This window comes from Giraffa tippelskirchi, chromosome 5 (assembly GCF_054371585.1).
Source record: "Giraffa tippelskirchi isolate mGirTip1 chromosome 5, T2T-mGirTip1v1.2.pri, whole genome shotgun sequence".
NCBI lineage: Eukaryota > Metazoa > Chordata > Mammalia > Artiodactyla > Giraffidae > Giraffa > Giraffa tippelskirchi.
Window position 1 is genome coordinate 179,984,868 of NC_137279.1, and position 25,465 is coordinate 180,010,332.

General features: G+C 43.3%; 2 protein-coding genes and 1 non-coding gene across 19 annotated transcripts in view; 1 reads left to right on the top strand and 2 right to left on the bottom strand.

Annotated features, from left to right (window-relative positions):
* Positions 1-1,156: 1,156 nt before the first annotated feature.
* Positions 1,157-16,667, top strand: PPT1 (palmitoyl-protein thioesterase 1). Of its 5 annotated transcripts, none has more exons than XM_081493997.1 (10): positions 1,157-1,492; positions 2,234-2,332; positions 5,630-5,739; positions 5,965-6,092; positions 6,568-6,638; positions 8,144-8,246; positions 10,660-10,750; positions 11,581-11,679; positions 13,455-13,526; positions 15,243-16,667. In XM_081493997.1, the coding sequence occupies exons 2-10, from the start codon at positions 2,257-2,259 to the stop codon at positions 15,363-15,365; spliced, it is 873 nt and encodes a 290-aa protein (XP_081350123.1). In that variant the 5' UTR covers positions 1,157-1,492; positions 2,234-2,256; the 3' UTR covers positions 15,366-16,667. The 5 variants fall into 5 exon arrangements, with proteins under 5 accessions (XP_081350123.1, XP_081350122.1, XP_081350121.1 ...); XM_081493996.1 differs by having other exon boundaries at positions 1,157-1,296; XM_081493995.1 differs by lacking the exon at positions 2,234-2,332 and having other exon boundaries at positions 1,157-1,296.
* Positions 14,913-15,060, bottom strand: LOC145508148 (small nucleolar RNA SNORA79). The gene has a single exon (XR_014055405.1). It is a non-coding gene; the product is annotated as a small nucleolar RNA SNORA79 (small nucleolar RNA).
* Positions 16,668-17,766: 1,099 nt separating the features above from the next.
* CAP1 (cyclase associated actin cytoskeleton regulatory protein 1) overlaps positions 17,767-25,465 on the bottom strand; it is a 55,525-nt gene continuing 47,826 nt past the window's right edge. For all 13 annotated transcript variants that reach the window (XM_081493981.1, XM_081493980.1, XM_081493991.1 and 10 more), the window contains 9 exons: positions 24,789-24,932; positions 24,611-24,696; positions 22,467-22,572; positions 21,046-21,223; positions 19,489-19,664; positions 19,200-19,323; positions 18,978-19,060; positions 18,516-18,659; positions 17,767-17,916 (listed from right to left, as the gene is read on the bottom strand). In XM_081493981.1, coding sequence (XP_081350107.1) covers positions 17,833-17,916; positions 18,516-18,659; positions 18,978-19,060; positions 19,200-19,323; positions 19,489-19,664; positions 21,046-21,223; positions 22,467-22,572; positions 24,611-24,696; positions 24,789-24,932 — 1,125 coding nt within the window. In that variant the 3' untranslated portion in view covers positions 17,767-17,832. The remainder of the gene's footprint in view (positions 17,917-18,515; positions 18,660-18,977; positions 19,061-19,199; positions 19,324-19,488; positions 19,665-21,045; positions 21,224-22,466; positions 22,573-24,610; positions 24,697-24,788; positions 24,933-25,465) is intronic.

A 25,465-nucleotide genomic window follows, 5' to 3' on the forward strand; every position in this document is an offset into this window, starting at 1 on the left:
CCATGTCACTATATACAACTTTGGGCTTCCCAGGGGGTGCTAGTTGTAAAGAACCCTCCTGCCAATGCAAGAGAGATAGGTTCGATCACTGGGTGGGGAAGATCCCCTGAGGAGGGAGAGCATGGCAACCCACTCCCCTATTCCTGCCTGGAGAACCCCATGGACAGAGGAGGCTGGCAGGCTGCAGTCCATAGGGTCGCAAAAGAGTCAGACATGACTTAAGAGACTAAACCACCACCATCACATAGGCAAATTTACCTATCCTTTATAAAATCCACCTCACAACTTTCCATTATATAATGGATACACTTTAATTCACTTAAACTCTCCATTTAAACAATTTCAATGTTTTGCTGAAAAAAATTATTTTTTTTCTTTTGCGGGCAAGGATTGAGATTATGAATCTGGAAGCAAATAAAAAGCAGGAAATGGTGGATAAGAGGTTCCTACCATAATTCAACTTTGAGATTATATCAGAAAGTGACAGTGGCTTTTTCCGCCGTGCTTACATCCATCAGACACTTTTGTCAATCTGGAAGTTGTGACACTTCTAGAAAACATGTACCTTCCCTCTCTATCTTAGCTTGTACCAGTCCTTCTCTGGCATTTTATCTTTGCCTTTTGAAGTTCTATCTTTCCTTCACGATAGCGAATACCACACTGCCATGATTAGCCCTGGAAATTATAACTCTCCTTCAATTTCTGATAAAGAGCTGAGTCAGCTCTTTTTTCCTTCCTCCTTCCCTTCTTCCTTCTCTTCCACAAAGTACTTTTCTTCCAAAGGCAGGGCGATGCAAGGGTAAGAACAAAGCCTTTGGATCCACCAACGTACTATCTCTGTGACCTTGGTTCCTAACCCAAATTCTCAGTGCCTCAAGTGTAAAATGGGGAGAAGGGTATTCGGGCGTGATGGGGATTAAAGCAGTTACCAGATGTAAAGCGCTTAGAATAGTGCTTGATGCACAGGAAGCACTGAGTATATGTTGGCATGCGTTTGATTTCTGGTGGCGAGCAGTCTACTGGGGCAAGGAGCCAGGGGAGACGCCCGTCGGCCCGGGGCAACCCAGGCGGAGGTGTGGCGGATGCGACCCGCCCGCGCCCGCGCCCGCGCCCGCGCCCGCGCCGGCATATAGGCCGGGGCACGGGGAGCGCAGTCATGTGATAGAGTCAAGATGGCGTCGTCCAGCTGCTTGTGGCTCTTGGCTCTCGCTTTCCTGCTGGGTTCCTGCACTTCCCTGGCGCTGGGGCATCTCGACCCGCCGGTTCCCCTGCCGCTGGTGATCTGGCATGGGATGGGTGAGTGAAGGAGGGAGTGAGAAGAGAGTCAAAAGGGTTTGGCGACCCTTTCCCTCTCCAAGCCTGGGTTCGCGTCTGCAGAGTGCAAGCGTGGAGGGCGAGGACCATGGTCACACAACACCGGACTGGCTCGACGTTTTAGGATTTGGGGGTTACCCTGCATTGGAAAGGGAGATGAGGAAGGAGCTGTCTTTTGGTGAGCGCTCACAGAGGGCTGTGCACTGCGGTAGGGTTTTACGCTGTGTCCTGGTTTAATCTCACGGCAGTGGCGTCAGGGTGCAGCATCCGACTGTCGCTCAGGAAGGCAGGGTTGTGCCTGCGTGACCGCGGCATCTCCATCCTTTTGTTCATTCATGCATTGAACAGAGATTTCTTAGGCACCTGTAATTCGTTTATACTTTTGACGCGTAGCTGTTGACTACCTACTGGATCTTGAGGATACAGTAAACTAAACAGACTAAACTCTTTGCTCTTTTAGAACTTCCCAGTGGAAGAGACAAACGATAAATAAATAAAACATATGTCAAATGGTGATTCGTGCAATGGAGGAAAATAAAGCGAGGGTGGGGGGGATAGAGAGTGCAAGTGGAGGCTTGCAGTTTCATAGAGCAAAGTCAGGATTTACTGAAAAAGTGATTATCTGAGCAAAGGCCTGAAGTCCATGAGAGGAGATGCCATGTGAGTATATGGTGGAAAGATCAGCAAATGCAAAGCCATGAGGCAGATGTATATCCAGTATGTCTAATGTGTTCAAGGAGCAACACTCAGGTCAGTGTAGCTGAAACGGGGTGAGTCAGAAGAAAATAGGGGTAGGAGGATGGCCTGCATATGTTGTTGGGGCTACTAAGGCTACTGTAGGAACTTTGGCTAGAAGAGATGGGACATTGTTGTGAGTTTTGAGCAGATGAGTGACATGATCTGATTTGCTTTTTAAAAGCACTCTAGTTCCTGTATTCCCTGATGCTGCAAAAGACTGAAGGCAGGAGGAGGAGACAGCAGGGTGAGATGGTTGGATGGCATCACCGACTCAATGGACGTGAGTTTGAACAAGCTCCAGGAGGTGTTGAAGGACAGGGAAGCTTGGCATGCTGCAGTCCGTGGGGTCAAAAAAAGTTGGACACAACTGAGTGAACAACGACGAGTTGCTATATTGAGACTAGATTGTAGGAGGTCATGGACCTTTGCAGGGAAAAAAGTTAGAAAGCTTTTGCAATAATCTAAACAAGATGCTGGGAAGGATTGAAGGCAGGAGGAGAAGGGGATGACAGAGGATGAGATGGTTGGATGGCATCACCGACTCAATGGACATGAGTTTGAATAAGCTCCAGAAGTTGGTGATGGACAGGGAGGCCTGGCGTGCTGCAGTCCATGGGGTTGCAAAGAGTCATACACGACTGAGTGACTGAACTGAACTGAAACAAGAGGTGACGGTGACTTGAAAAAGTATAGTAAAAGGGGAGATGTTGAGAAGTAGTCAGCATTTGGATACAGTTTGAAGATAGAACCAGTAGGATTTGCTAACAGATTATATATGGGATGAGAAAGGAGTCAAGGATGATTCCATGGTTTTTGGCCTGGACAACGAGAAGGATGAGGTTGTCATTTTACCAAAATGGGGAAGCCTGTAAGGTGAACAAATTTGGGGTGAAAATCAAGAATGTGCTTTGGGACTTACTAAATTTGAGATGTTGGTTACATATTCAGGAGATGTAGAGGCATTTGGAGTATGGAGTTTTGAGACAGATACAGGCTGGAGGATTAAGTTGGGAACCTTTGGCATATGGCTAGTATTTAAAGCTATGAGACTGGACAAGATCACCTAGGGATTGACAATATTCAGAAGAGGAAAGAGGTCTAAAGTCCGAGCTCTGAGGCATTCCCAGCATCTGGAGGATGAAGAGATGGAATGCATGCGTGCTAAGTCGCTTCAATCATGTCTGACTCTCTTTTGAGCCTGTGGACTGTAGCCCACCATGTTCCTCTGTCCATGGGATTCTCCAGGCAGGAATACTGGAGTGGATTGCCATTTCCTTCTCCAGGGGATCTTCCCGACCCAGGGATCAAACCCATTGTCACAGATTCTTTACCTCAAAGCCACCAGGGAAGCCCCCGAGGGGATGGAGAGGAATTAGCAAAGGAGACAGAGATAGAACAGCTAGGGAGGAGGTGGAGTCAGGAGAGTGCAATGCCCTGGAAACCACGTGAAAATGTTTCAAGAGGAAGGGATAATAAACTGTGAAATGTTGGTGATAGGTCAACTAAGATGAGGGCTAAGAATTGGTTATTGGGTTTAGCAATGGGAAGATCACTAATGACCTTGATTAAACCACTTTTAGGGGAGTGGTGAGAGTGAGAACCTTACTGAATAGGTGAAAGAAAAATGTTCAGAGAGGAATTAGAGTCAGTAGGTAGAGATAGTTCTTTCAAGGGTCTGTGCCAGGGCCTCGGGCTACTGCAGTGGAGTTAAAAGAGAACATGAGAGCTCTGTGTCCTCCCAGACAACAGTCAGTCTATTTGGAAGCCACCTAAGTAACCCATGATTATAGTTCAGTGCGAGAAATAGAACTTGCTCGAGCTCTTTTCCTCCTTTAAAAACAAATTTTTTTAAGTTTAACTCTCAGATTGAAAATGGAATGATTAAGTTCAAAATGGAAAATGAGCTTAGCCCACTTATCCTACTCAGCAGTCAGTCTGTTTCCTATTCTTAGTTCTTGGTTCCTTGAAACAGGAAGAAAAAACAATGCAGAAGGTAAGTTCAATGTCAGCACTTACATGAGCTTTCTTTATGTGTCTTTCTTTACTTGTCTTGTCCTGGCCCTAAAGAGAGAGAAGATTTCAAGGTGCTTTGGGGCCTGTGAACTGCAGATGTTCTAGATGATAAGAGAACAGGCACCTCTGCTTATTTTCGATTGTGAATTTGGGGTCCGCCTGACACCGTATTGGGCTTTTGAAGTTATTACTTGTTAACAACATGAGCTGAGCAAAAAATGTTGTTCTTTTTGTTGTTGTTGAGGTGAAATTCATGTAACATACACTTAGCCTGTTGAAGCATACAGTTCAGTGGCATTTAGTGTATTCATGTTGTGCAACCACTTCTCTCTGTTTTCCAAACTTTTTCATCACTGCAGAAAATACATGTACCCCATTTTAAAGAATCGCTCTTCACCCCGTCTTCCCATCACCCCCGGGAAATGTTCAGTCTGCTTTCTGTTTCTGTGGGTTTGCCTGTTCTGGAGGTGTTATATAAAAGGAACTATACAGTTTCATTTCTGGCTTATTTCACTTAAAATAACGTTTTCGAAGTTCATCTATGTTGTAGCATATTTCAATACTTTGTTTCTTTTTATGGCAGAATAATATTTTCCTGTATATATCTACCATAATTTGTTTATCCAGTCATCCATTGATGGACATTTGAGTGTTTTCCACCTTTTAGCTATTACAGATAATGCTGCTTTAAGTATTCTTGTACAAGTCTCTGTAGGGACATATGTTTTCACTTTTCTTGGTTATGTATTTAGAATTGAAATTAATGGGTCAAATGGTCATTGTGTATTTAACTTTTTGAGGAACCATCAAATTGTTTTCACAGTGGCTGCACCATATTACATTTCCACCAGCAATGTAAAGGGTTTCTATTTCTCCCTATCCTTGCCAACACTTGTTATTTTCTATTTAATTTTTTTTTTAATTTATTTTTTATTTTTGGCTGCACTAGGTCTTCATTGCTGTGTGAGGGCTTTCTCTAGTTGCAGTGCATGGGCTTCTCGTTGAGGTGGCTTCTCTTGTTGTGCACAGGCTCTAGGGCGAGTGGGCTCAGTAGTTGTGGCACACAGGCTTAGTTGCCCTGTGGCATGTGGAATCTTATAGGACCATGTCCCCTGCATTAGCAGGTGGATTCTTAACTACTGGACCACCAGGTAAGTCTGTTATTTTCCATTTTTAAATAAGGTAATTTAAAAAAAAAAATTGAAGGCTTTAAAGGCATCTTAGTAGGTTTGCTTTGGTACCTCATTGTGATTTTGATTTGCATTTCCTTAATGACCAGTGATGTTGAACATAGCTTCGTGTGCTTGTTGGCCATTTGTATATCTTCTTTGAAGAGATGTCTGTTTAAGTCCTTTTCCCATTTTAATTAGATGATCTTCTTGTTGACTTGTAGAGTTCTTTGTATGTTCCAGATATTAAACTCTTATTAAGTATGTTTTGCAAATATTTTCTTTTATGTGTTGTCTTTGTGTATATTCATTAATGCCTTTGAAGTACAAAGTTTTAAAAATTTAAATAATGTTGTTTTTACCCGTAAGTTTCCATGATTGTCTTTGTTGTCTAGGAGACAGCTGTTGTAATCCCTTAAGTATGGGTGCTATTAAAAAAATGGTTGAGAAGAAAATACCTGGAATTTACGTCTTATCTTTAGAGATTGGGAAGACTCTCAGAGAGGTGAGGAGCTTCACAGTTCTGTTCCTTTGAAGGTTTGCTGACTGATTTCGTAGACTATACTATTAAAATGCTTTACCTTGCATTTTTAGCAGAAGACCATACAATGATACTTGAGTTCTTGAGTGGCTTATGAGAGTACCAACCTAAACAAGTTTGCCTCTTAGAGAAAGTGCCAGTGCTTGTGTTCAGCCCCATACTTTGACTTCTCTGTGGCTTCTCTTTTAGGATGTGGAGAACAGCTTCTTTTTGAATGTCAACTCCCAAGTAACAACAGTGTGTCAGATTCTTGCTAAGGATCCTAAATTGCAGCAAGGCTACAATGCTATGGGATTCTCCCAGGGAGGCCAATTTCTGTAAGTCCCTTTCTGTTACATCATACCACTTATATATCGTATCACATGGAACTGACTGTTTTCCCTTTGATTCAGATAGATCTATCCGTTTAGTGTTTTTGGAATCTTCACCTACCTTGGATGGGAGACTCTTCTAAAATAGCCCCTTGGAAGAAGCTCTGTGGAGCTTATTTTCTATGAAGGAATAAAGATTTGTGTTTGGCCGTATCAGAGGAAAATAAATCCTGAAACTTTGTGGCTTTGGGGAACCACAGCTTAAGTAACTTAATCTGGGAAGTTTTTTTTTAAACTTTTAATTTTGTATTGAGGTATAGTTGATTAGTAGATAATGTTGTGAGTTTCAGGTGAACAGTGAAGGGACTCAGTCATACATATATATGTACCCATTCTCCCCTAGACTCCCCTGGGAAGTTGATTATTGATGATCTATTTCCATCTGACAGTGGAAACTGATAATCCTTTTTCTTTCCTCCAGGCGGGCAGTGGCTCAGAGATGCCCATCACCTCCCATGGTCAATCTCATCTCAGTTGGGGGACAACATCAAGGTAACTTTGTCCTCTTCACCTAAAGTATTCCAGCATCTCTATTTGTACAAGAAATCAGCCATCCTGTCCCAAATCCTGTTTTTCCAAGTTATAACAAACTAACCAGCAATGATGACAAAATAGGATTCCAGAGACCTGGAACACAGGGGAGTCATTACATTACCACCTACTTTTCTCTAGTTTAATTGATATGATTTCCTGCAGTTGAGATGGTTGCAGCCATATAGCAGGCAGTGGTTGAGGAATTTGGAAAGTCCAACAACCTTTCCTGTTTTCTGACATGAGTGGTGTCCTATTGAATTGGGACTTAGGCAAAGAATAGTGTCTAGGCTTTTTTTGTCTATAAAATTAACAGCAGAAATTAAAATCTTTCAAAAAAAAAAAAACCCCAACAGGTTTGTTATTTAGATAGAATCAATAAACTTTTGGGGCAGATGTGTCTTAGGATAGAACTTTATTTCTGTTCTGATGGATTTAGCTGTTAAGCTGGTTGAGTGTAGGAGCAGGATTCCCCTTATAATCCGGAAATTGGATTCATCCAATTAAGTGTTAATTGGGGAAGTAATTTGGTATCATGGGGTCCCTTTCCCAGAGAGAAGCTAAAATAAAACGCTGCCCATCTTACACGGGAATTTTTCAGAGGATGAAATAAAATAATAGGTAGGAAAATACTTTTTAAAAGTATATGTTTTATTCAGAGGCAAATTGGTAGAAACAGCTTTATCATTCATTCATTGATTCCACGAATATTTATTGAAAACCTCAAAACAAGACAGATAAGGTTTCTGCCTTCATGAAACTTCCATCCTAGTAGGGGGAGACTAGACACAAAACAAGCAAACAAAATAAATACAGATAATAGTAACTGTGATAAAGAAAAAAATACAGTAATGGAAGGATAGTGGTTATATTTGTGAAAGGCATGGACACTAGAACCAAACTGCTCATGTTCATATCTTGGCTCTATCACTTACTCTCTAACCTCGGACAAAGTATCTAACCTCTCTATTTAAAAGTTTCCTATCTGTAATATGCTGTAAATAATGATTTCTACTCTGCAGGGTGGTTGTAAGGATTAAATTAATTATTGCCAATATATACTTAGAATTGGTATGTTTGGTACCCCCCAAAATGTTATTGATGAGGATGCAGGTATAACTGGGTCGGGGGAGGAACAGGGGTTAAGCACTGCTTGAGTTAAGGTTCTCAGATATGACTTCTCTAAGCCAAGACCCCAAGAGATGAGAATGAGGCCTCCCATTGAAGCAGTAAGAGAAGTGCATCCTCCAGAGGGGAGTAGGTGCAAAGGGCCTGAGGCAGAAAAGAGAGGGAACACCAGGAGGAAGCTGGTTAAAGTATTAATTCCAAATACATTATTTCCGTAAGAAATGAATAAATGAAATCAGGATCTATTTCTGGTTTTTGTTTCTCTCAATGCCCTGCACATAGTAGGTATTCAGGACATGATTATTGAAGGCATGGATATTTGTCTCCTACTGCTGTAGGTGTTTTTGGACTCCCTCGGTGCCCAGGAGAAAGCTCACACATCTGTGACTTCATCAGAAAAACACTGAATGCTGGGGCTTACAACAAAGCTATACAGGAACGGTATGTGTGGTTAGCTGAAAAGGATGCAGAACTGTCACTGCATGATAATATCATGCAGACTTTCATGCTAATCGTGATTCTAGGAGTAGTTGCTAGTGATATTCAAATGATTGTAAATATGTTTATACTATCTGCTTCATTTTATTGTAAACCTAAAACTGCCCTAATAGTAATTTAAAGAAAGGGAGGACATTTTTCTATATAAGAAGAATATAATTGCAACAATACATTTTCATCTTTAAAAAACAAAGCCTATAGAAATTATTCTGGCTAAGAAATCACTGTTAATATTTGAAGGACAGATTCTTTATATTGTCAACAGCAAAGGGTTAACCTCTTACATCAGTGTCCTCAACTACATATGTTTGGGTATTTAAAAATATTCAGAATTACTTTTGGAGTATGTTGTCCTTCAGTTGTTCCCAAACCTGAATTATATGTCAGACCCCCTGGAAAATTCATTAAAAATGAATTCCAGGGCTACATCCTAGAAATTTGGATTTAGTAGGTCTGGAATATTCTGGGTGATAGCTGAGATTTGGGATCAACTAGTATGGTTATGGGGCTTCCCAGGTGGCGCTAGAGCCTGCCTGCCAATGCAGGAGACATAAGAGACTGGGTTTGATCCCTGGGTCAGGGAGATTCCCTGGAGGAGGGCATGGCAACCCACTCCAGTATTCTTGCCTGGAGAATCCCATGGACAGAGGAGCCTGGCGGGCTATAGTCCATGGGGTCACAAAAGAATCGTACATGACTTAGTGACTAAACAACAATAAAGCAAAAGAATAAACTGTGATAAACTCACAAGGGCAAAGAGAACAGGAGAGGAGAGGAGGTAATAAAAAAGATGTCAACACGGTTTTTGAAAGAAAGCAGATGAATGAGTGATAATTGTTTTAGCAGAGCAGAAAATTCTGAAACCTTTATGTGTGTTGAAGGAAACACTGACAAGAAGGGACCAGTTCACTTTTTATAATCTCAGAAAGACTCAGGAATTTGACATCTAAGATACTTTGGTAGAGTAAGTGCATGAGACTCTTCATTGAAAATCTGTAGAAACAATGATCAGACTCCCCGAATCCCTTAAGTGTATGTCCAAGTGACTGCTCGTCCCCAACCCTGACAAGAGAAGCCAAATTTATTTTCTGGAGCAGTTTAACTCAAGAAGTACCAGACTTTGGGATAATAAGCACAGGATGGTGATAAGACACTATATTGAAAACCCACCCCCTCCTGTTTGATTCCCAGAGTAATAGCAGCCAGGTTATTACCTCCTTGGCAGAAGTTTGATGGATCCCTCCCTGAAAAAACTGATTGGTCCCAGAGAGAAGATCTGCAGGTTGATGTTTTGCAATCCTCCAACAAATCAGGACTCCTTCTGACTACCACGTAGTGAAACCACCAGTAGATAAACTGTGTCTTATGTGAAGAACTTCCATTTAGCTCAATGAAAGTGGCTCAGTTCTGTCCAACTCTTTGCGACCCCATGGACAATACAGTCCATGGAATTCTCCAGGCCAGAATACTGAAGTGGGTAGCCTTTTCCGTCTCCAGGTGATCTTCCCAACCCAGGGATTGAACCTAGGTTTGCCGCATTGCAGGTGGATTCTTAACCAGCTGAACCACAAGGGAAGCCCAAGAGATCTCGAGTGGGTAGCCTATCCCTTCTTCAGCGAATCTTCCCCACCCAGGAATTGAACCAGGGTCTCCTGCATTGCAGGCAGATTTACCAACTGAGCTATCAGAGAAGCCCTTGTTTAAATATGAACAGTGAGCCAAGGACCACCAGCCCACCCCTCCGTCCACCCCTCCGTCAGACATCTGAGGAAAGCTTCCAAAATAAAAGACAGATCAAAACAACAAAAAGTAAAAAGGGACTTGGAAGAGACAGATGGCAATTCGAGAAGCTGAAGGAAACCTTAAAAAAAAAGCTTATATGATTATCTTCAGAAATAGATCATCCATGACTCTAGAAAAGAGTTCAAATAAAACCAATCATTAGAGAGTTAAGAGAGAGATCCTGGAAGTTAAAAATAAGATAACACGGGGACTTCCCTGGTGGTCCAGTGGTTAAGACTCTGAGTTCCCAATGCAGGGGAGCCTGGGTTCGATCCTTGATCAGGGAACTAGATCCCCCTTAGCACCAGCTAAGGCTGTGGCAGAAAGAAACAAGATGCAGTGATGGACAGTAATGGAGGAGGTCCCTAGTTTGGCCAGAATGGTCTTTGAAGAAAAGATGTTTAAGCTAGGTCTCAAGGACAAGAAGGAAGGAGCATAGGAGATGCTAAAGAAAAAGGGATCAGGCAGCAGGAACAGAAAGCTCTGGTCTTTTGGTGGCCTGTGCCCAGGGCCATGCCTCAGGCATGCTGACTAACGTGCAGCTTGGTCACCTTTATTGCTCTTTCTCCCACAGCCTGGTGCAAGCAGAATACTGGCACGACCCCATCAAGGAAGACATATACCGCAACCACAGCATCTTCCTGGCGGATATTAATCAAGAGAGAGTAAGCACCCAACCCAGGCTACCATAATTATGCATTCGCTTTCCTGTTAGGGACATTATAAACAGATGAGCAGTGACTGTCCAAAATACCCCAGACAGAACCCAGGAAACCAGAAGTTCTGTGTTGTGGGAGGCAGTGCTTATGAGGTTCAGTTCCTTCTAGGGAGGCTGAAATTCATTTGGCTTTCTTCCTGCAGGTTCTTCCTCTTGCCTAGTGTTGAGGCAGCAGGGTGAGCTCAATAGGTGCTGGCTGGCAGGAACCTCACTGCTGCCTTACTGAGGGAAGCCTTTCCAGTGGCTCGCTTTGGGGTCATATTTTTTCAGAAGAGTGATTTACGTAAGAAGAGAGACTGCACAGGGGACTGAATGTGTCCTAGAGATGAACATGGGTTGGTAGATTCTGGCCCAATTTTTATTGGCTTGTCTGGAGGTTTAAAACAAACACACAAAACAGAATTTGAAAGGGGGTGATGGGAACAGAAGAGTATGGCAGAACTACTCAGTTTGCAGTTTCTTATTTTGCCTTGGCTTTCTCTGGCTAGAAGCGTTTAACCTATGTGATGGAGACTTGTGGAGCGCAGTGACAGATTCATGGTGGCCATTCATGGTCGCCATCTGTACGCCATGGTTGCTGGGAGTGTTGTCAATCAGATGGCATGCTAAGAAAAAGGCTGTACCTGGTGTATTCTGGGCAGGAAGCGAGAAAAGCAGCCCATTACCATGGAGAAGAAACCCAGGGTCAGGGAGACCAGAGCACTGAAAGGTTTTAATTCCCTGGCTAGAATCTGATGGTAATGTCCCCAAGGTTCTTACTATTGACTTTTCCTCCAGGGTGTCAATGAGTCCTACAAGAAAAACCTGATGGCCCTTAAGAAGTTTGTGATGGTGAAATTCCTCAATGATTCCATTGTGGACCCTGTGGATTCTGAGGTGAGACGCTTCTTAGGCCACAACGTGCCAGGAGACCGGCAGAGAAAGTGGCATTAAAACACAGCTGCCTGGGGACTTCCCTGGTGGTTCAGTGGTTAAAACTGTTCTCCCAATGCAGGGGATGCAGGTTCAGTCCCTGGTCAGGGAAATAAGATCCCACATACTGCAACTTAAGACCCAATGTAGCCAAATAAATAAATCAATTTAAAAAAACAAAAAACAACCCCACAGATGCCTGCTGGGAAAAATTGTCAGTCCCTTTCACTCACATTTGTGTAGAGCAGGGGTTCTGAGTTCTATAAATGGGACACTCAGGGTTATAACTCCCCACCACCCAAAACTGTTTGCAAACTTATATACAGTTGACCCTTGAACAACATAGCGGTTAGGGACGCTGATGCTTTGCACAGTCAAAAATCTGCATATAACTTATAGTTGTCCCTCAGCATCCACAGTATTGAAAAACCACATATAAGTGGACCCAAGCAGTTCACACCCATGTTCAAGGGTCAGCTGAAGTTGCATTCTCTGAGGAATGGTCTAGACAATTTAGATTGTCTAGATTTTCAGACATCTGTGATCTAGAGAAGGTTCAGCAGCACCAGTCCAAAATCTATAACTCTCTGAGGTTCACATTCACGTTCAGCCTTGACTTGACTTTGATTTCTTTCCAGCCTAATCTTACTTCGTTGATCACTTCATCCCCTCTCTGACCAAGTCATATTGCGCTAATTGAAATGCCCTGCTCCTGGCATGTGTTTCTTCTTTTGTGTTCCTTTGTTCATGCTTTAGTCTCTAAAATGCCCTTCCCTGGGCTTCTCCCCCTGACAAGCTCCCATTCAGCTCAAATGTCATTTCCTCCATCCAGAAAGCCACCCCTCTTCTAAACAGAATTTGCTCCCTCTTAAGAATTATCAGCCTCTATCATATCAGTGTTCATCACACTGTGTCAGAGCACCAGGGACTAGCACACCACAGCCTATGGGCTGAATCCACCCTGCACCTGCTTTTGTATGGCCCACAAAGGAAAACGGTTTTTGTTTTTAAATGGTAGGAAAAAGTAAAAAACTTTGATGATGTGAAAATGACACGAATTACAAATTTCAATGTCTATAAATAGTTTCATTAGAATGCAGCCATATTGAGACTTCCCTGGCAGTCCAGTGGTTAAGACAATGAGCTTCCACTGCAGGGGATGTGGGTTTGATCCCTGTTCAGGATCTTGAATGCCATGCTGGGATGCAGCTGGGGGCTGGTGGGGAAAGACAGAGGAAAAAAAGAATGCAGCTGTATTCATTTCAAAAATATTGTCTCGTGGCTTCTTTTGCATTACAATGGCAGTATTTAGTAGTTGCAACCACTTGGCCCCTTAAAGCCTAAATTATGTTGTGTTTGGTTATTATGGAAAAGTTTGCTGACCCCCATGCTAAACAATTAGTTGTATCTGTGCATTGGACCAGAGCTGCTTAAAAATAGGGACTGTATACATAAATTCATCTTTGAATGTTTATACAGCACAAGGATTTTCACAGAGTAGGTGCTCAGTAACTGTAGGAAGCAGCAATTCTAGGGAATCGGAAAGCTCTTCGGAATGATTAACTCATACCTCAGGATCCACCCTTAAGAAAAAATGACTCAAGACACACTTTGTTGTCCCTCCTTGCTGCAGCGTTAGGGAGTTGTCTGTCGGTAGTCGTAGCTACTAGCCAGTCTTGAAATAGTTTGGCAGTGTTCACCATGTGTCTGATCTGACCTTTCTTCCTCCTCTCCTGTAGTGGTTTGGATTTTACAGAAGTGGCCAAGCCAAGGAGACCATTCCCTTACAGGAGAGCACCCTATACACACAGGTAACTGGGGAGAGGTGCAGTCCTTGTCAGCTCTATTCTGGGAGCTGCTAGGTGCTTGGGTGACACACCTGGCCCTGTACACTCAGCACAGCACGTGCTGTGGGCAAGGCTCGTTAGGCTGCTGATTGTGGCACCAGCTTATCCGGCACTGGTCCACGGAAGTCTCCATCCTGAAGGTTGAAGGACCTGTTCGTGTTTTCAGGCCTGGGCAAGGGACATATCTCTAACTCCTGATAACAGGGTTAGAACTGGCTTCCTTTGCTGAGGCACAGTCCACAACAAATCCAAAGAGCCCCCACGTGACAAAAACATGGAGGGCTGTTACTTTAAAACACTAATATCAACAGATGATGAAGTCCTGTTTTTAAACCAGGCACTGACAGGGGACTGGGAGGAACAGAGCTATGAATTTTGCTCAGCAGGAGGCCTTTTTCTCAAGCAGCTTTTCACCACTCCCAGTTCCGGAGTCTCCCACACTCTTAGGCTTTTATCTTGGAGATAACTCTCCCTAAAGTGCAGAGATGCTGCATCTGAACCACTTGCCTTCTGTTCAGATCCCAAGTAATTTCAGAGGCCAATTGTCATCTCTTGGCTTTTCTCTTGCCTCTGGTGCCCCGCCGCGGGTGAGGTAAAAGGAAGCTAGGGTCTGTTAAGAGTTTTGCAAGTTACAACCAAGAACTTGTCATGAGTTTCAAATTGGTGGTTTGATGCTTTTGAACTGTGGTGTTAGAGAAGACTCTTGAGAGTCCCTTGGACTGCAAGATCCAACCAGTCCATCCTAAAGGAGATCAGTCCTGGGTGTTCATTGGGACTGATGTTGAAGCTGAAACTCCAATACTTTAGCCACCTCATGCAAAGAGCTGACTCATTTGAAAAGACCCTAATGCTGGGAAGGATTGAGGGCAGGAGGAGAAGGGGACGACAGAGGATGAGATGGTTGGATGGCATCACAGACTCAATGGACATGAGTTTGGGTAGACTCCGGGGAATTCGTGATGAACAGGGAGGCCTGGCGTGCTGTAGTCCATGGAGTCGAGTCAGACACGACTGAGCAACTGAACAGCAGGAGCAGCATTCTGGCACCATCCTAACTGCTCATCTTCCCAACCACACTTGTTCTTCAGCACCCCAGCTGAGTCATGACTTGTTCAGCTGCAGAATGTGGAAGTGTCTGAGTTTTGTTATCTAAGAGTTGGGTATGTTGTAAGTTCTGTAGCTAATGTTCTCCCATCTTTGGCTCGGTCCCACTTGACATTTTGAGGCAGTTTTGTCCATGGCTTGCCCACTTGTAAGTGGTCCTCCAGAAGCTTTGGGAAACTTTTCAGAAAGCAGAGTATAAAACTCTGTATAGAACAACCTCAATGGCACATAACTTTTTTTTTTCCCAATTTTTTTTTCCCATAAAAATTAGAAGACACTAATAGACCACCAACCCATCCCCATGGTGTCCTAAGAGAAGACAAGTCAGCTTAGATATATGGTGGACTAAAATCCTACCACCTAAGGCTTCAAGCAATGAGAGGAACAGCCATCAAAAACATGTTTTTAATGTTTAGGGAAAAAAATGGGAGGGAAGTATCCTTGTTGGCATTTCATTTACCTAAATTTTAATACTCAAAGAGAAAATACTGTATTTTTGAGAATCTCTCATTAACATTATTTATGATTTTACTGTGAAACCATTAAGCTTCTTAATTATGGCCTTTTTCTCTGCAGGACCGCTTGGGGCTAAAGGCAATGGACAAGGCTGGACAGCTGGTGTTCCTGGCTCTTGAAGGTGACCATCTTCAACTGTCTGAAGAATGGTTTTACACCAACATCATACCCTTCCTTGAGTGAAACCCTTGTAGTCTGAACCAGAGCTCAGGGAACCCCTCTCACTTCCAAACCAGTTCCCTCTATGCCCAAGCCTGAGCTCAGATCCAGCTAGCAACTAATCCTTTTCTCTAGTCATCATCGAACATGCCCCACTTGGAAAGATCCAAGATATGAATCTTATCCTTTGCCTCATCCTATCAGCAGATGGTGTTGAATGCCAGTTTAATTAGCTAATAGCCATGGAGCTTGTTTTACAACCTTTGATATGGTTAGACTCTCTTAGGAATCAGGAGTCAGGTCAGTGGCAGAGCTTTGCCCAGGCCTGGAAGAGACTGAACAAACTAAACCAATGAGATAGTCTAAGATGAATGACTTTCTCAGGAAAATCTCAAGCCAAGGGGCCAGTACCCAGGTCTGAGGTATTCACATAAAATGCTTTCTTAACTGTTCTGGTGATTTGACCAGTGCTCGGAAAAGTATTGCTTGGCTAATGCATCCATGTAATTTCTTTAAGGCTGCCCTCCTCTGAGTATGTTGCTTTCTGTGGTGTCTTGGGTATTATTTTACAAATTCTGGCAGCCCATGATCTTGCCTTGGTAGCACTGTCTCCTTAGGTAGTGATGAATTAGTTGCTCTGTCACAAAAGGAGGGAAGTAGCACCCAATTGGATTGCTTAAGGCAAGAAGTATTCATATTGCTTAACTTAGATGGGGATGGTAGGGAGGTTTAAAGAAAAATGTTTAAAAATTAAAACGAAAAAGGAGGTAGCTGGTTCTTTCCATTCCACCCTTGATAAACCTGTCCCTTCTGAATAGGACTGGTGGTCTGGATTCCAGAGTTACTCTATTGCTGGTATTAGCAAAGAATGGGAGGGGAAAAAATGGGAAGAGATCAGGCTTTTCTAACTTCCATCTCAAAAATGTGTATTACCAGCACACTCCAAACTGCTTCTGATACGTTCTGTGAAAAAAAAAAAAAAAAGATTTCTCAAGAAAGCTTAGGGAATGTTCCATAACCCTTTTCTCTTGGAGATCAACCAACCTTAGAATATTAAGGACTTTTTGAGAATTCCTGCTAAAGACAATATCTCACCCCATGAAATCCTAGCACCACTTTTGGAAGACTGTCCTGCAGAATGCCAGTTTGTGGAAATGATTAGCTCCGTTTGAGGGAAGCACTTTATTAAGTGCCACAAAGTTTACCCTCTGGTTTTCTTTCACCTCTTTCAAGACTTTTCAACTAAAACAAGGGGATGAAAGGCAAGAAGTGGGGACGGGTGAAAACAATTTTATGAAGTTGTCTAAAATAAAGAGTAGTTTCTTATCCTTGGTGTCATTTTTCTTTTCGAAGTTCTTACATCTCTGTTCGGCAAATATACATAAATACTAAGTGAGTTTGGTATTAATTTTATTCTATTTTCTGTATAACTTTAAGTACATAAAGGTTTATTTCCACAGGCCTCAGGAAATGGGTAGAAATCACAGGACAATCTCTCTTTCCAGCAAGAAAAAGTTGCATATTTTGGTAAAAGTGTTTGTCCTAGAGGAAAAACTGAAATTTGCATTAGCAAGGCTGTGCAAGAGTTTTACACAAGACCTAAAAACAGCCTGCAGTGGCAATTTTAGTCCTTTGTTCAGGTGCCCAGAGAGAAGCCAAAAGTTGTGAGTATGAAAGGGCCATGGAAGCAGTGAAGATGGACGACGGGCACCTAGAATAGAAGGAGAAAGGGGAGCCAGATTTCTGGGAATGGCATGGTTTTCCTTTTTTTTTCTTTTTCACTCTTTTTAAGTCATCTCTGTAGGAAGGTGCTGGGCAGGGGCCCGAGAAAGAAAGGGTCCAAGGCTCCTTTAGCTGGCCTGGGTGCAGGGCACCACCACAGCAGCTAACACAGGACAACCTACTATCAGGTTTGGGCAGGTGCAGGATGGAATGCAGAAGAAAAGGAATGCTTGTAGGAAATCATTTTGCTAGGAATGCTAGATGGCCAAGCTTCAGCCTTTGGTCCCATGCAACCTTTGCTTCACTTGTCAATAGTGAAAATTAGTTTAAGTTAGAAGAACTAACTAGGATCAGCTTCTGTTACCTTCACACTCATCATTAGAAAAAAGTTAACTTGTGTGAACATTCTGACCTGTTAATTCCTGGGACTGCTATATTCTTCCCAAAAGACTATTTGTTGGCCAAATAATCCCCAAAGGCTGAAAGCTAAAACACACCTGACCTGGTCTGCAGTTGCTTAAGAATGGACTGGTGGTGTGGCTGAGCTGATATGAAAGAGCTGCACCTTCCTGCGCAAGATCAACTGACCTGCTATCCCACCCCAAATCTCAGCCTGAGGTATATTTCAGTGAAGGCAGGTAGCTGTGCTTCTCAAAGCAGAGAAGCAGTTTAAGAGCAGAAAGGTAGAGGAAATCTAAAAAAGAACCATCTTGATACAGATTTATCCCATGGTGTGAGGGAGAGGGCAAAGAACCCAGTGGCACTTCGCTTATCCAGCAATTTCTGTCACTGTGGTGACCAACTTCTGCCCATTCCATAGGGTCTTGAACTGCTCAGGGACTGGGAACTCATTCTGCAAACAGAAACAAACAAGTTTAAACCTGAGCTAGGCAACATGGGGTTAATTAAATCTTCACACTTTTCTCCCAATGCCTGTTTGCACTAAACTGTGAGAGCAAGTAGGATGTAATGAGAAATGGAATCCACTTGTGAAAGCATGGCTATGGGGGCTATGGAACTGGCAGCACCACATCTTAGAGACCACCTCCCCCCCACTGACAGTGAAGGAGCAGTGCAGTGCAGGAATGAGAACAGAGCCTCCAAAGCTAGACAGATGGAGGTTTGAGTCTATTTCCTACTGATCAGTGACCTTGGACAGCTGTTAAACCTGTGAGGTACAGATGGGAATGTGAATGGCTTCCTGGCACCAGCTCAGCAGGGTGCTGTGACTCAACCCCAGTCCTTTCTACTACCCTGAGCATCTGCTCAGCCTAAGAAAGGCAGAAGCCACTCTCCTTAGGGGGTCTGCTTTGTGGGACCATCTCAGGCTTCCATGTGCTTGAGGTGTGCACAGCTGGGCTGGACCCACTTGGTGCAGAATGTCCCTCAACTAGCTTTCTCCAACAGTAGCCTTCAGCCCCTTCTGTTTTCACATGGGATCAAGAAACTTACGAAGTCACCGCCTTCTGTAGGAATGAGGACATTCATCTCAGAAGATTTGGCACTGACTATCTCACAATCCAGGGAGTTCTTGCTCAGGTAAACGTGGCAGCCATCTGTTTTGTTGATGGAAATGGTTGGCACTTTACCCATTACCTGCAGAGGAAACCAAGAGCACTGAGTTCTGGCCTCTGGAAGAACAACAGTGAACTGTGGGAAAAGCTTTCCCTGTTGCACAGAAGCACATCAACAACTCACAGGTGTACAACAGACACTGGATACTAGGGGTGGGTGGGGATGGTGCTGGAAACAGCTCACGATAAGGGCCAACTCCTTTCCTGCCACATCCAGAGCAGCTCAGCTTACAGACCCCACAGAGTCAGATTTCTACCACAGCAACATTTGTGGGTCGGCTGTGTCGCTTTCAATTAATTCCCCCGAGACCAAAAGGAAGGAGCCAAGGTATCAAGTTACCTGAACTTTGACATCCTTACTATTGATTATCTCCACAATGCCCACCACGTCATCGAACACCAGACCGAGTTTCTTACAGTTATCTAGGAGAAGAAAGGGAACAGGTTAACAGTATAACTTTAAAGGAAAGCACTCTATTAAGAATCTCTAGAAATAGGGGAGGTAGGGTGCCTGCCCTCTTAAGCTCTAGGACAGAGCCTGCCTGGGCCAAGAAGAACTCACCTACTGTAATGGAGTTAATTTTGCCCTTGATTTGCAATGTTGAGTTCACACACTTGAATATGTAAGCCACCTGTTTCAGTTCTGTATCCTCTATCACCAGGTTGGAAACATTCTCCTGATTTTCCTGTTAAAGAGATCCCCTTTTAGGAACTTCATCAGTAAGCACACCCCAAAAACCAGACTATGCCAAACTTTCTTGGAATCAAAAGCCTGTACTCTTTTGGCTGCGCCCCATTTAGTCTCTTTGCTCCCACTTCTTGTTCCCCGACTCTGGGCGTTTTTAACTCACCACTCTCCACTTCTTGCCCTCTAGTTCAAGTAGAGCTGGCTCCTTCTTTGTGACTGGTTTGGGGGGATCTGGTTTAGATGCAGAGAACGGTTTGGGGCCACTTCGTATTGGACCACTCTGAGCCTTCAAGGCAGGGTTCTTGTGAGTCTTCATGTCATCAGATACGTGTTTCAGGGCTGTAAGAACAACAGCTGCTTTGTTCCTGTCCTTCATACCAGGGCTTTGAGCTGAAGCAATAACCAACTTCTGCTATCAGAAGTTACACTGATCCTTAACCAAAAATTCAAAGCCAAAACCCAGAGCCTCTGAGATGTTCTCTCACACACCTTTGGAGAAGCACTTTTATAATTCTCTTCTACCCCAAGGTTAAGTTATAAAATTCCACTAAAAAATAAATAAAATGCAGAATGTGTATATATAGGGGGATGGGTATAAAAACACAAGAAAAAGATCTAGAAAGACACTAAGTATATACTCACGAAATATGTACATAGTTTTTAAAGCAACAGAGGAAAAAAAAGTAATATGTGATAATAGAGAAAACTTGGCAAAAGGAAAAATAACCTCATTCACAGCTAACTTACCACCCACCCCCAATCAGTGCTGGCACTTGAAACTTCCCTTCCAGTAATTTTTCTATTCATAGTTGTTTTTTATTTAGATGTAAGCATACACACTTAGACCAAAAAAATTTGATTTAACCAATTAACACAGTAAAATTTTTCTCAAGTTACCCTATAGTTTCTAAAAATATCTTTATTTTTTTAAGGGAAAAAAATTCCATAATCACCCTCAAAAGGCTGACACATGCCTTGCTTATGAACAGAACCCAATCTACATAAGCAACACTAGCTTTTTAGCACCACCACTCCGTGTGGTTAGTTTTTTTTTTCTTTAAACACTGCATGGTTCACAGCAGAAAAAAGACTTAATGGTTGCATAATATTCTATCATGAGGAACATACCACAGTTAACCATTTCTCTTAAAGCTGGATACATAGATTGTTACACCATTCTTAGCTACTATAAATAATAATGTCTAAAACCTGTCCTTTCAATATTTTTATAGGTAGATTCCTAGGAGAGTGTTGCATAATTTAGACTTCAACCTACTGTATATAAGACTGTCTACCTTTTCTATGCCAACATTAGGTCATTCTTAGGCAAGTTTTCCATATGACTAACATACATCCTCGGAGGAAGTTAACCACCCGTTTCCATGATGACTTCCCAAAGAGACCATGTGGTAACATGGAAAAAGCTCTAGGGAAAACCACTGGCACCATGCCTTGGCACAATACAGCAGGTACTCTTTATGTGCCCCTTAAATCATGTTCCAATGGGAAAAGAGATTTCCACAACTATAATGACCCATTTTCAATTTCCATTTAAGCCAACTCTGCTGTCCCTTTAGGCAACCTGAAAGAATGTAACACCCCAAATGAATCTCCCATAAACAAACCATGATTCTGGTTTACAGACTGCCGGGTTTCTAGCTGGTAAGTTCTTGCCAAAACAAGTTGTTTACTGACTCCTCTTGCCAAAGCATTCACTTACCATGTGTGATGCTCTCCCCCTGATTAATCTGCGCAAACAGTGCTGAGCGTGAAGCAGAGTCATCTGAGCCTGAACTGGTGGGGACTGGGGGGGGCGGTGGGCCTGGTGGGGGAGGAGGAGGACCAGATCCAGCAGAGGGTCCAGATGGCAAGCCACTCAGTTCTTTTGCCACAGGCCCCTGGAATAGTAAGTGCAGGGAACACAGTCAACTTTTCTTCCCCTCGGTACCGGCCCCAACAGGGCCTTACATGTGTCTAAGATACATAGGATTTTCACTGTAGCCATTGACGCAATGATTAATGCTCCCGACCCACACCCAACTCAGCTCCCTTTTGCCAGCTCTAAACCTAGAGTTCTAAAAATTGTATCAGCAATACCTCAGACTTACAAAATCCAAGATTGATTTCACCATCCCCCGCCTGCTTCCCTTTCCTGTACAATCACCCCATCTCTATTTTAGTGAAAAGTATTACCATCCAAGCTTGACTGTTCAATCGTCTTCTCATTAACTCATTCTATTATCTTGGTTGTATCTCCCTAAGTTTGTTTGTATCAGCCCCTTGCACCATGAGTACTTACATACTCTGAGCATAAGTCCTTGCCCCTAACCTTATATACCATGACTCTTTTAAGAACAAATCTGATCATCATCACTATTTTGCTCAAATACCTACTATAGTTTCTTATCAGCAATTAAAAAAAAAATGCATTTATTTGGCTGTGCCAGGTCTTTGTTGCGGCACGTGGGATCCAGTTCCCTGAGCAGGGATTGAACCCAGGTCCCCTGCATCAGGAGCGCAGAGTCTTAGCCACTGGACCACCAAGGAAGTCCCCTTATCACTTATTACAAAGTCTAAAAGGCTCAACTACTTCCCTTTCAGCCTTTCCTCCTAAAAATTTGACTCTGTCTTCTTACTGAAGGCAAATGACCAATCTCTACATTTATTCTGCATTTACTTTAAGCTTTGCAGTTACCCATCTCTCGCACTTCCATCCTATACCTGAAAAGTCTCAGATGAGAATATGACTCCTGAAAGTATAGTGATTCTCTCCCAGTTGAGAATCACTCTTTCTCATTCTCTGCAGTGTGTACCTTTATAATAGCACTTGGCTTGGTGACTGGTACTGGGGTTTTGTATCTCTATTTTTAAGCTTCCTGAGGGTTGGGATGATGTTATTCATTCATCTATCTCCCCTCCAGCCCAACCATGCCCCTGACCCATGTTTACTGACATTGAGTAGAACTAAGTATTCTTTCTCTTACCCTTGCTTTCTTTACTCTTTTACCCCTTTTCCTTCTCTATTTCTTTCTGTCCTCCACTGGAAAGACCAGCATGTCTTCTTGAATTTTGGTAGCACTAAAGTCTAAGAAACCTGCAGACCCATTCCTGGAGGAATGACAGGAGGGGAGGAGAACTCACCGTTCTGCTCCAGGCTAGTCCAGTGGTATGGAACTCCTTAATGTAAGCCTGCAGCTCTGTCCATATACTCAAGTAAGCTTTGACCCAGTCCACGTGCTTCTTATCCCTGGGAGAATTAAAGAACAACTCACTGCAGGCAGTCAGGGTACATTACAACAGTGATTCCAGATCCTTCCTATCTGTGAGCTCACATTTTCCTGCCTATGGTGCTCCTTAGGCTCTGCTCAATGGCAGCTGTTCTATCATAACTGAGCTTCTCTTTTCTTCTTTTTTAAACTTATTCTCTTACCCTAATTAGACCAAAGTCCATACCGATAGGGATTCTATATCTCTACCTCTTATAGCAATATGCCTTAAACTTTTTTTAAAAAGTAACAAACTGTTTTTTCAAAGCATAAAAAGATCTTGCTGCTGCTAAGTCGCTTCAGTCGTGTCTGACTCTGTGCGACCCCATAGACAGCAGCCCATCAGGCTCCGCCGTCCCTGGGATTCTCCAGGCAAGAACACAGGAGTGGGTTGCCATTTCCTTCTCCAATGCATGAAAGGGAAAAGTGAAAGTGAAGCCGCTCAGTTGTGTCCGACTCTTTGCGACCCCATGGACTGCAGCCCACCAGGCTCCTCCGTCCATGGGATTTTCCAGGCAGGAGTACTGGAGTACTGGAGTGGGGTGCCATCACCTTCTCAATAAGACCTTAGGCATAATCTTATATAAAAAAATGAAAAGAGCAAATATCCTATGCTTGAAGCCATGGTCAAGAGGACTCTCAAGCATCACTATGGATCTTCAGGACTCCAAGAAACTCAACTGCCTTGTAACATAATGCCTTAGGTCAAAAATATGCCTTCCTCCAAAAAATTAAAAATAAAACACGTCCCTTTAGGAGGAAATAATCAGTATTAAATTACAGAAATAGCACTGCACTGTAGTTCCAGTCTCCTCTCTTTCGTATTATTAGCTGGAAGACTTCATGATTATTGAGCACCAAAGAATTGATGCTTTGTACTGTGGTGTTGGAGAAGACTCTTGAGAGTCCCTTGGACTACAAGGAGATCAAACCAGTCCATCCTAAAGGAAATCAGTCCTGAGTATTCAATGGAAAGACTGATGCTGAAGCTCCAATACTCTGGCCACCTGATGCAAAGAACTGACTCACTGGCAAAGACCCTGACACTGAGAAAGACTGAAGGCAGGAGGAGAACAGGATGACAGAGGATGAGATGATTGGATGGCATCACCGACTCAATGGACATGAGTTTGAGTAAGCTCTGGGAGTTGGTGATGGACAGGGAAGCCTGGCGTGCTGCAGACCACGGGGTCGCAAAGAGTTGGACATGACTGAGCGACTGAACTGAACTGAGCATAAAACTCAATTTCCTCAACTGTAAATTGTGGAGTGTAATAGTGGGGTATAATCAAAACATTGTGATGCTTAATTTCAGATTACTGGAAGGATCAAGGAGCTGCCTGATGTTCTGGGAGATATTTCAGACCCACATGAAGGCTCACTCCTTCACAGAGTAGTCACTCAACATATGCTGGTTACTGAGGATGAAAGGAAGGAAGAAAAGAAGGGTTTGGAGAGTTATGCAGCTAAGTAACAGGTGCCTATAGTCACTCCAGCTCAAATCCAGTGATGGAGAAGTTCACACTGGTGGACACATGGTTGGATGTACAATGACTCCCCTTATGCAATACCTGCAGTGGTCAGGCAGCCTTCCTCTCACTTTACCTGACCATAAGAATAGTCAGGGTCACGTTACAGTAAATCTTATTGTTAACTTTTGCCATTGAGCCAGTTAGAAGTTTTCAACAAAGGAACAAAATCTTATCCACACAGGCAAAAAAAAAGGGCATTAGTTTTCACATCCAGCAAAAGCTCCTAACCTTTAAGGGTAAGGATGAGAAAACTCAAAAGCCCTCTACAAACCCCAGGGAAAAAGCAGAAGAGGAAGAAGAAACACTTCCTGCTTGCAAATCCAGCTTCTATGAGTCAACATCTATCACACTTTCCAAAGAGCAGCCCTGAGATAAGAGAATCAACACAGCAGCCACGGCCAGCCTTAACTTAACCCAAGCCCTACTCTAGCAAGTCAAGTAACCAGCTGGGTTTGTTCTTTACCCCTTGAGGACAAGCTGGACTTACACATCTTTGTACTCCTTGAGAACTCGATTTGTATAAAACATGGCAGCATCATTCATTTCCTTCACATAGGGACCAGGCTTGGGAGCCTAGAAAAAGAAAAAGCTGTCTTTTTCAGGGCCTTTCAAGCCACATCTCCTGACCTCTGTCCCTTCCCTCCCATAGAAGCTGTGCAGCTCACCATAGCCACCCAACCCAGGGCCTGGATACTTTCGCTGACAGCTGACAGGTGATTGAACAACTTGCTGCCTCGGTTCTTCTCCCGAAAGGTCACCACTTCTTGGATCTGCTCGGAGATGGGTGCCAACAAGTCAGAAAGCTTGTTCTAGAAAAAAGAGGCAGGAAAAGACAGAGGTTAGCGTCTTTTTATGTTTTATGTTGCTCAACTCTGATCTTGTAAGGCAAAAATTCTTCATGAACTACAACAAGCATGCAAATAAACTCTGTATTTATCTCCAAAGATTCATTGGCTACACTACTACTCAACGCCTCACTCTCCTCAGAGAGTTCCAACTCCTCAGGCAGGATTTTGTGGTGCTTCATGATCAGGATCCATACCCCAGCTGTACCACAAAATTCTATCATTTCTGTCATTTGTCTCTTTTCTGTCCCACTAACAGGAGCTACGAACTCATTTCTGGGCCCTCACTCGTGATCAGCTCTTTTCTTTCCATCTATCCACATGCCCCTCTGCTTCATGAGGAGCAGCCCTCCAGCCCCAGCCACGCCGGCCTCCTACAGCATCTCTCGTCAGCACAGCCAATTCTGGCACCTTACCACGCAACATTTATTAACAGATCCACGTGAACGTATTTTTCTTTCTCATTAATTCTTCAAAGACAAGGGCTTTGTTTTAGC